Source organism: Urocampus carinirostris, chromosome 10 (assembly GCF_059441175.1).
Source record: "Urocampus carinirostris isolate Australia breed hairy pipefish chromosome 10, RoL_Ucar_1.0, whole genome shotgun sequence".
Taxonomy (NCBI): domain Eukaryota; kingdom Metazoa; phylum Chordata; class Actinopteri; order Syngnathiformes; family Syngnathidae; genus Urocampus; species Urocampus carinirostris.
Genome location: NC_142358.1, coordinates 22,073,668 through 22,084,623, shown reverse-complemented (window position 1 = coordinate 22,084,623; position 10,956 = coordinate 22,073,668). Strand labels below are relative to the sequence as shown.

The following is a 10,956-nucleotide window of genomic DNA, read 5'->3' as shown; positions in this document are numbered from 1 at the left end:
TCAAAACAAACCAACAGTCTTTAATATGAATATATAAAAAAAAAGTACAGAACAATTTCCAGTTTGTCCTGGATTATTAAAAATATTTAATAAAAAACAATTGTCCAATTATGAAAATATAAACAAAACAACGGAGAACAAAAGAGCCGAACGAGCCTCTTTGACATCAGTGCAAAACATTCTTGGAGATAAATCAAAACAGTAAAGTGCATGTTTTGAGAAAAAGCCCTCTTGGAGTCTTTACATTTAGCAGTGAAGGTCACACGCATGCACTGAACATTTATTCTATACAGAAACAAAAAAAAACAAAAAGGCAACCAGGACACAGAGTGGTTTCACTGTATGCATGAAGGGACAGCGAGGAGCTAGCTTGAGGTTTTGCTCCCACACATAAACAAACGTACTCTTCACAAACAGTACAGACGTTTAAACGAGCAGTCGAGTGCAATGTGTGAGATTGGCAGTCAAATATGAGGTCGTCTTGATTCCAATGGCATTTATTTACCAGTTCAATGATGTCTTTTTTTCCCCTAAAATACCGTAATTTCCATACTACACGAGGCACCCAAAACCCCCAAAATGGCAAGAAATTTAAAAGTGCGCCTTATATACCACAGAATACAGTGGATAAGATTGGAAAAGCACACAGTGTTTATAGACGTGCATTACGACACGAGAATTTACGGTGTACTTCGGTATTCGAGCAATGATTGATCAAACGACGATCAGCGCCAGCCCGAATCGCAAAACATTCTTCGCGAGTGGATTCGAACCTGGGTCGTAGCTGTGAAAGTGACAACCCTTTACAAGTAAACCTGCAGTGGTACAGAGACATTCTGAAAAGGCATTTGAGTTTATCTAATCATCACGCTATTTGACTCACGGTGCAAGAAACACCCATTTTAAGAGTCTTTCCACTTCTTCTGCGATAATAACGTGAAAAACAGAAACAGTCTTTCAACAAAATACTATACAAGAATTTTTACGTAGGTATACATATAAGACTGTTTAACTCATCAGAATGCAATAATAAGTCTTTCTGGCACTGTGAGAAACACCTTTTCGTATGTCATACGTACCTCTAGTGGTCGAGTGGTAAACCTTTCGTGCTCCTGCACCCAAGACCCTGTTTCGATTCCCGTTGCAGACATTTTTTTTGCAATTCTTATCAGCGATAGTTGTTGTCTCATTAATCATTGCACTATTATACGTTGTTAATGTATAAAGAGCCACCCAATAGTTATACATGTGTCGGTAACTCTTACTCTGGTCTCATACTTCATGCGCCTTATAGTTTGGTGTGCCTTAAGTATGAAAAAGAAGACTTTTTTAAGAGGGGTAGTGCCCTTTAGTAGGGAAAATACGGTACAGATGACTTAGTTGTTCCAATGAAATAGTCTTAAGAGTTGATTAAAGATGACCAAATATCCTCAAATGGCGTTCCAAAGAATCACGTCAGTCACAATTCCTCATACCCTACACGCATGCAGCCCATGTTACACGTCCCGTTGGTACACATGGTGCAGAGTCCATTCCAGTGAGTTAACTTGAGTTCACATGGTGTTGTAGGGCAGGGTCGCGACGGCGGCTCGCTGTTTTCTCTCGGTTTTCCTCGGTCGTCTCGAAGGGTGAGCTCTCCCCTGTTGCCGTGGCGAAGACGCGAGCGAACCGCCGCCACCCTCCTCAGCAGAGAGGGGCGTAGAAAGATCTTCGTGAGAGAAACGTGAAGAAACATCTCCCGGGAGAACTTTCTGCTTCTTCCACGTGTCGTCCGAGTGAGGCAGCGACGTACGGGGAACGTTGTGGGAGCGAGCGGTCGTCGTTGCCGTTTGGGTGTGTTGCCTCAGGTCGTTGGCTGACAATTCCAGGCGGTCCAGTTTTGCCAAGGAAGCTGATCTCTTCATGAGAGAGGGCGGGGTAAGGCCCGCTTGGCGAAGACGAGCCTCCAGCTGGATGGCTCGGTGCCAACCGGCGGGTTCAGAGTGACTCTTCCAGTCTTGTTTGACTTGTGGTCCCGGGCCAGGACGTTGTTCTGGTTCTGTGATGCGAGGACAGCCTATATCAGACACGTCTAAGACACCATCGTGGAGAAAGGCCTGCAGTTCTCGCAACGTCTCCCGAATCCTCTCGAGGTCCTTGCTGCTGCGAGCCAGCCGCTGTTGGGCGGGGCATTCAGAAACGCACCCGGACAGGTTCTCGTCGGGGTCGGACTCTTGGATGGTGACCCCATCTAAGCATATTTGTAGTCCACAGTCTGTTGAGGTATATTGAGTTGAGGAATCTACCGTATTTGTTAGAGGATGTAGTAGAGGATCTAATATGTTTTGGAGGTTGCCCGTTTCTAGTCCATTCTGATTCTCAGGCGTCCGGACAGGATTATGTTCCTCGCACGGGGACGGCAGCAAGGAACGCTGTGCCGATGCCGTCTCTATTTCCTGCTTCAACTTTAGCTCCAGCTGCTCAGTGGCCCGCCGCACAGAGCCAGCCGGTGGGTCGCACAAACAGACATCAGGTGCAGTCCCTTGCGGAGGATCCGTTTGGTCGAGAGGGAGGTCCTGGGAGGGTCCAGGTGGCGGCGACAGAGGTGACTGGGTGGGTGAGGGCAAGGAAGTTGCGGGATGGCATATAGCTTCGATTTCGGTGACAATGTGTCGTACTGAAATTCCGTTGTCGTGCTGGGGCAGATGAAGACTGTCGGGGCTCGACTTGTCGTCACTGGTCGGAGACTGCAGGGAGACAAGAGAATACATGTATTTTGCCATGACACAGGTTTATAATGGCTAGCAATTTGTTGTTTGAGAATATGAATCAATTTTGCTCTTGGTGATTATCAATAAGCCTACTAATATTGGACTGAAAAAGGTGGAAGGAATGTCTCCATTTGAGTTTGCACCGTAAATTCTGAACTACAGAACGCACCTGGGGGAGTGGTGGAGGGTGATGTTTTCATCTTTGGCGTATTTGTGTCCTGCCCCAATTAGCCAAGGTAACATGTTTGAGGATCATGTGAACATTCAATCGATTTCAAAGCTAATCACATACAGTATTTATGCAAAAACGAGAATGAGGGCTGCGCCTTGGCATTCGCTTGTCATCGTTCCTTGGGGTTTAAAGGTAACTTTAACGACCGGACATTTACGCTGACGATGCAGATAGAGAAGTGTAGAGTTTTTGATAGGTAACTTTCCCTGATGTTCAATTCGCATGTATAAATTGAGGACTTGATGTGTGTGTGCAAAAATCGAAATTGTATGTATGTTGTAAATATTAAATAAAATACCGACTGTCAAACCTCTCAATTGAATGAATAATGTTGCCAAAAACATGAACTAATTTCTCCCTGAGAAATGTTGCCAGACGTCACCGCGGTGTTTTGTATACTCGCCGTTTTCTTAAGTATTTACACAAATCGATATCACAGGAAAGGATTTTTGTTCTTTTCCTCAACTCTTCTAAGCCAGCTGCTAGGCACCAGTCGAGGCAACCTGCAAGGGAAGGAGGGCCGCTGTGTAAACCCGGGGACCCTAATTTATACCATATAAATAGCCCAATGGTAGCACACTAATAAACACGATAGCTCTTGCTATAGTCACCTCTTCATGTACCTTATATATTGCGAGAGAGCGAGAGACTTTTATAGTCCCCAGGGGAAAATTTGTTTTCACAAACTCGAAAGATAAACATAAAAAAAAAAGGAAAAAATATATATTCCGGTGTGCCTTGCGTATAGAAAATATATGAAAAAATACTATTTATTTGGGGAGAGAACCTTTTAATCTGGTGCTCCTTATATTGCAAAAATAGGGTACAGTTTAGAGACAAGAACATATTTTGACTAGACTTATAAAAATAAAATCATTTTCTCCTACTGTATGTGTAAAGGCAAAAAACAAACAGATTTTCACCTGACTTGTCCTGTGTTCACTCTCGTCGTCCTCGGTGCATCTGTCGTCCTGACCGTCCATCAAAGTCTTTGACTCTGACGGTTTTTGTGTTCTGTCCTCGTGAGCCAAGCAAAGAAACTTCTCCCTGGCGCTGAAGAAATCGATGCTGTCTGAGCTGTGATTGGACGAACCGTCCGCATCGCCGCGTCCGTCTTCTTCGTGCAGCTCGCTCGGGTTGTTGTTATCGTCGCTACCTCCTATCGTAGGTGATGCCCCGAGCAGGGCGGTATCGCCTACCGGGGTAGGTAGGTCGTGTTTTTCACTCTGGAAATCCGACGGCGTCTGTTCGGAGTCTTCCGACGACGTGGCTGTGACGGGAGAGAGGTCGCTCGAGCTGTTTTGCTCGGGGAAGTGAAGAAAAAGTTCGAGAGGTTTGTCGTATGAGGGCGTCTCGTGATCCTTGTGAGCTCGCTTGACATCCGGGGTTGCGGGGACAATGCGGAGCGAGGGTGGAGGGTCGGAAACGAGGATCGGCGGCGTGACGAAATCCACCGCCTCTTGGCTTAGGGAACGGCTAGCATCGTCGCAAAGTGCGCGGAGGTCGCAGCTGGATTTTGTGGCATCGGTGGGCTCGGAGACAAGCGCCTGGAGGACGGCCACGCCAAGGAAGTGATGCAAGGCAGGGGAGGAATTATTGTTGTTGTTCTGCGAGTGAGATGATGATTTGCACAATTGCTCCGGGCGATCGGTGAGGTCGCTATCTGAGTGGGAGCGCCAGAGTTTATTATGCCGCTGTTTGCTGGAAAAGAAAGAAATCACAAATCAATAAACACAAGCGGCCTAGCAGAAGACTTGCAAGAACAGGAATGAAAAGGTCACCTCGCAAGCAGGATTCCCTGATATTCTTCCAGCTGCTTCATGAAAGAAGGATTAGGTTTGGTGACAGCTCGTCTGTCTTTTACGTGTTCGAAGGCGGCATCCAGCGACCAGCCATACTCTTTCATGGCATAGGCGATGACCGTCGAGGCTGAGCGGCTCACGCCCATCTTACAGTGGACCAGACACTTAGCACCAGCTTTTCTGTAATAATAGCCCAAAACAATTCTTAGCCACCTTCTCGGGAAAGGCTGGTCCAATTTTAGTGACTCTCCCATTCAGCTTCTAGATCAGACTTGTGGACTCCGCTCCTCAAGGGTGTCCTGCATGATTTGTGAGGTTTCTCTGCTCCAATACAGTTGATTGGAACCACCAGGATCCTTAACAAGCTTTTGACAGCTTGCTAACTAGCTGAGAATTTTGTTTTACCTATGTTAGAGAAAATAAATCTCCATAATCACAGGGGCAATCCAGCCCTTGAGTACCAGAGTGCCCAGGTCTGTTCTATATGATTGTCTTTAGACTTTGTCTTTGATTGGCGGGTTATTGGGTAAATGATTTTGCAAAAGGGCCAAGCCAGGAGGAAAAAAAAAAATCTTGATTTGAATTTATTTGATGTTTTGTATTCGCGCGTGTGCAAAAAGCATACTTGGCTTTGGTGATAAACTTGTAGGTTTCGTTCCAGTACTCCAGCAGGTTGGTGGCCTCCTCGTCATACACCCTGATGTTGTGGTACTCAAACATTCCCGGGAAAAAGTTGTCGATCTCTCGGGTCACGTTCAGGATGTAACGCACCCTAGGAACAGAAAATTGCATGTTAACCTTTGTCGTCATTATCACTCTAAAACCAAGTGTCAAAATAACAAAATCTAGACAAAAACATGGACTACTTAGTTCAAATCAAAACAACTTTCTGGGTTGTTTTCTACAAAATGATCCCAGCGAGTTGTCATTTTGTACAACAGGCCAGCATTTCTAGGGTTGTTTTAAACAAATTGACCAGTCTTTTTCAGGGGTGTTTTGTTGCAATGCAACCTAATGTCTTAGGTTTTTGTCATCGAATTACATAATTTAGGGGAAAACTACCCATTGTCTGGATTGCTCTCAAGAAAATTTTATTTTGTACAATACAACCCATTTAGTCAAAAGTCAAATGGATGGAATCATCCATAAAACAAACAAATAAAAAAGCTACAAGCCGGGGGCCAAACTGATCAAATGTTAAAATCTTAAAATGCTGCATATTGTCTAGTGAACGTCATTGAACTTACTCAAAAGCTAACAAAGTGTATTGCAATAAGATCAGATAAAGAAAGCAAGATTTTCTCATGGTTCGGTCAGTAATTTATCATTTTCAGCATGGCACACCATTTCATTGACATAAAAATCCCCATAACGTGAACATTAAATGGAAGAAGCCAATATTATTCAGTAGCCGATTACATTTACATTACATTTTGGCCCAAGGGGGCTAAAATCACTTCCAAAAAAAAAGCAATAGCAATTTTGTATTATTTTGCTATATCATTATTTTTTGTCAAATTCACTAAAATACAATAAAGTGCAAGAAGATGTAACATACAGTGAAAAGAAATGCACAAAGATTCCTGGTTGATGATACAATAATGAATCAAGATCGTCCAAGACGTGGGCTGCGGGACTTGACTTTGACATATATGGTCTGTAGCATTGTTTATGTGTTTAAAACAAGCTACCTTATTCTATTGCCTTGTCACTTAATGCTCAATGTGTTTTGGATATCAAAATGATGACACATTTGTGAGTTGCTATTTTGAGAGTTGTTTGTGAAAAACAACTAAGAAGCTGGGGCAAATTAACCAAAGCAGTGGATCATTTCACCTAAATTGGGTTGTTTTTCACTGAACAGAGTGATCAATTTAGATTTGTTGTCTCATGCTTAGTAAATGCCAACCAATCAGTCCCATCCATCCATAAATTATCTGCACCGTTTATCCTCAGTGGGGTTGCGGGGTGCTGGAGCCCATCCCGGCCATCCTCGGGCAGTGGGCAGGGGACACCCTGAACTGGTTGCCAGCCAGATGCAGGGCACAGAGGAACAGACAATTCGCTCGCTCATTCCTACCTAGGGACAATTTGGACCACACAAGCACAGGGGAGAACATGCAAACTCCACACAGGAGGTTCGATCTCATGACCTCAGAACTGTGCCGCACACGCACTAACCACTGCGCCGCCACCAACCAGTCCCTCTTAACTCATTTGAATCTCCACAACCAAATACTGTGGTCAAAGTCTGCAGTGCACACAATGTTCAAATACCCAAACATACTGCTCAGGCTTTAAATAAAATTCCACTAAATCTTGAGAATAACATCTAAAGAATGAATGTTTTTATTGCACGTCACAGCTTGTCTCTGCACTGAGTAAGTGCGTGAACAGATGTCTTACCCGCTGTTTTGTAGCTCTTCCAGGTTGGAAGCGTTCCACTCAGAGCCCTGGAGACAGCACAACTCGTCAATGCAAAGCTTCCCAATCTTCTGTTACAAGTTAAGATTCGAAACAGTCCGCTGTTATTGACTCAGATGGAGTCAAATCACATTAATTGTTATCTTGAAGAGGACGCATTGGCAGCCAGTGGTAGTATCAAAAAAGTAAGAAAAAATCTTGTTCTCACCAGGTAAACATGTTCAAAGATCTCCGTGGGGCTGTCCATTTGTCCGAGGATCACAATCATCTCGTTGTCGATGAACTCCTTAAATTCTCTCAGATTGCACACCATCTGCATCTCCAGCTCAGTGCGGATCTAGCCAGTTAAAAAATATAAATATTATGGATGAGAAGATTTGGTAGAAAACATTGCATACTAAACAGTAAAGGAAAAAAAAACAACTTGATTAATAATTAGTGTCAAATACTGGAAATTATTCATCAATGCATCTTCCTTATATTGGGTTTCATTAAAGGTAAGATCGTAAGAACAAGCCCCAGCCCGACCCAAATTTCAGGCCGGATGCGGCCTAAAATGTCAATCATTACATTCGGGTCGGGAATTACTAAAAAAGAAATGTTAATAAAGATGTATAGGAACATGAAGTGTGGATACTAAACTGTCTATTATTCACTCGTCATTGTTCTTCTTTGTCTCTCTCTGCCTCTCTTAAAGTGCCAATCTAAATTATTAAGGAAGTACTGCTGCTGTGGTTTATGGCCCAGTTTTCAACCTGTCAAAATGACAGAGGCCTTAAAAGTTTTCCGTCAACAAAATTGTCTGTTCATGAAACTCCCGCAAACACAGAAATCTAAAAGATCAAAATGTCTATACAGTCTTGTTGATGTTGTCACAAAAGACAACCTTTAATTTGTTATCATTGTTCACCTCTCCTCTCGGGTCCACACAAATAAAACATGAAATTTCGAGTTTGCTTTGGGGTCAGTCCTGCAAAATCAAGTCAGTTGGTCGGCTCGGGCTGGGTCCTGCTTTAACACCCGTGGGCCTTGGCCCTGAGGTTTTTTTTAGGCATGATCCTACCTCTGGGTGGCATTGTGCCAGATTACACATGATGAAATGAATGCATACATTCTCGGGCTTGGGAAGTAACAGAACATGTGCAACGGCGTTACATAGTTTAGATTTAGGATACAAGAAAATGTAAATGTATTCCTTTAAAGTTACAGGGGAAAAAAACAAAACAAATTACGGGTATATTTAGTAAACACTTTGAATGATTGCTATTGTATTTAAAATTATGTTTACATATACCTAATGCACTGATAGATGAATTGTGTATCATAATTCAGAAAAAGCTGTATTTCAGCATTGACATGTGTCTGAGCTATAGATGCGTCATTTTCGTACATATGCAGTGGCGTGTCGTGGCATATGAGACCAACATCCGGATCATGGGACGGATGTTCCGGCAAGCAATATGCGCTAGCTCTTTCTCTAATTTTAATCACGGACATTAGACAGAGGTAGTTAAAACATCAGCACTTGCTTGTAAGACTACAACCAACTACCTGATCTTGGTGCCCTCTACCTCTTTTTATCAATGTTACATTTTATTTATAGTATATTTATGTTGTCTTTTATTAGCATATTTGGTATATGAGTTTTCTGAGAGTAACTAAAAGTAAGCAAGTAACATTACTGCAATATTATGGTATCCGGATTACGCTAGTTATTAAATGTTTTAACAGGTAACTAGTAACTGTAACGGATAACATTTTGAAAGTAAGCCCCCATACACACACTAGACATGACTTTAATAAAAATGCCATGCCAGTAAATTAGTTTTAAGATGTAACTAAAATTTGTCCTTGTGAGGACTTTCACTAAACTGTAGAAGGAGGCAAACATTCTATCAGCGAAACATAAGTGAGGTTTCATTTCTCACCTCTTTGCAGGTAACATTCTCCAAGTCCTTTTGCATCATGATCTCTCTGAGGCGCATCTTGATTAGTCTCTCAGTGCGCTCCCTCTCTGTGGGCCTGTCAACAAAAAATAAAATGATAAAAAGAATAAATGAAATTTAGACACGCAACAAAAAACAAGCAAAAATCGGTCTTAGGGTACTGAAATAGTTTCTGTTCACTCAATTGTTTGAGTGCCAGTGGGATGACTACCACAAAAGAATGACTGTTTTGTCCCCTTCCCCGAAACTCGAGTGGGACGAAAACATCGAAGTGTGACACACAAGAAAAATTCCCCTGTAAGAACACCCTTACTGTCTTGTCTGCTACCGTTTTGGTGATTTATGCCGGGGGACACTTTTTGCCTTAGGACTGATGACTTCAATTGACCTGATTATTTTCTTCAAAGCTCCTTCTGGGTTTCTGCTCTTACTAAGCATCGGGTCATGCTAAGGGCAGTTTCTACAATTATTCAGCCATTTGTCCCATTTATCCTCTTGCAGGGCCCTTTAATGACCCCAACCGAATAATTCCTCAGGCTTGAGAGCGGCTATTTTGCCTTGCTGGCAAAGACAGTGCATCCAGTCATGACTGAACCCTTCAAAAAGCCTTGGTACGCCTACAGGCAGCTGACCACAGAAAATGTTGTTTTCATATGCATGACAGATACGTAATGTGCAATGAATGATGGGGATTATGATGAAATATATTGCATTCTCTGACTTGGTGTATTTTTTTCAAAGAGAGAACTGGTCCCTAGATGTTTCAAAACGCATAAAGAAAAATACTACATGCATTTGTAAAAAAATAAAAAATATAAATAAAAAATGCTTATATGTGACTATAAGTCACCCACTATAAAAATCCTAAAATGGCCAGAAATTTGGAAGTGCGCCTTATGACCCGGTGCGCCTTGTATAGTGCGGATAACATTCAAAATGCATACAATATTTATGGGTGTGTGTTGCCACAAGGAGTTTTACGGTTTAAGTCCTTATTTGAGCAATGATTAATCAATTGAGAATCATTGCTGATCCAAATCTCAATATATCGTATGCAACGGGATTCGAACTACTACACATCTAGTGACACAGAAGACATACAAAAAGGCATTAGAGCTTATTTAATGATCACAATATTTTTAATCACGGTGCCAGAAACACTGATTTGCATAGTGCATTCTGATAGTTTAAACAGTTTCTCCACTTCTTCACCTGTGCGTCAGCAACGTTGCGAAAGCCAGAAACAGAAAGTTTTTTCCAACAAAGTACTCTAACATTTTTTTAAGTATGTATATATTATAAAGCGAGAGAAAGAGAAAAGAGAGAAATAAGATAAAAGACTGTCAAGATAAATAGGCAAACATGTTTAAGACGTAGTGCTTAGAGTCTGGCTAGGGGTATAATACCAGTGTCATAAATAAATAGTGCATTGTAACAGTGCAATGAAAAGTAGTGCAAAGATATTTAGCGGCAAAGAAAATTCCCGAATAAGTCACAGTTTTGCACGCTTGTTTAGGGTGGCGATGGCCCTGGGGAAGAAATTGTCTCTGAGCCCGTTTGTCTTTGCTTTAAAAGACCTGTAGCGCCTACCAGAGGGCAACAGGTCAAAGAGGCAGATGCCTTAGTGAGAGGAGTCCTTTTATAAGGTTGATAGCTCTGCTGCGGTATCACAATATGGCAATGTCTTCCAAGAAAGGTACATCATTTCAAGTCTTATTACCTGTATTGGGTGAAATAATCTACTGATATTGGTCATGCCATATAATTTGGGTTATTTTGATAAATATTTTTCTCATTTTACT

The 10,956-nt window shown here is 42.2% G+C and overlaps 1 protein-coding gene across 2 annotated transcripts in view; it reads right to left on the bottom strand.

Annotated features, from left to right (window-relative positions):
- The window catches only part of ssh2a (slingshot protein phosphatase 2a), a 54,063-nt gene continuing 43,107 nt past the window's right edge, over positions 1-10,956 (bottom strand). For both annotated transcript variants that reach the window (XM_088345626.1, XM_088345625.1), the window contains exons 9-15: positions 9,137-9,230; positions 7,417-7,545; positions 7,191-7,237; positions 5,410-5,556; positions 4,764-4,964; positions 3,906-4,683; positions 1-2,726 (exon numbers count right to left, since the gene is read on the bottom strand). In XM_088345626.1, the coding sequence (XP_088201752.1) occupies positions 1,554-2,726; positions 3,906-4,683; positions 4,764-4,964; positions 5,410-5,556; positions 7,191-7,237; positions 7,417-7,545; positions 9,137-9,230 (2,569 nt within the window). In that variant the 3' untranslated portion in view covers positions 1-1,553. The remainder of the gene's footprint in view (positions 2,727-3,905; positions 4,684-4,763; positions 4,965-5,409; positions 5,557-7,190; positions 7,238-7,416; positions 7,546-9,136; positions 9,231-10,956) is intronic.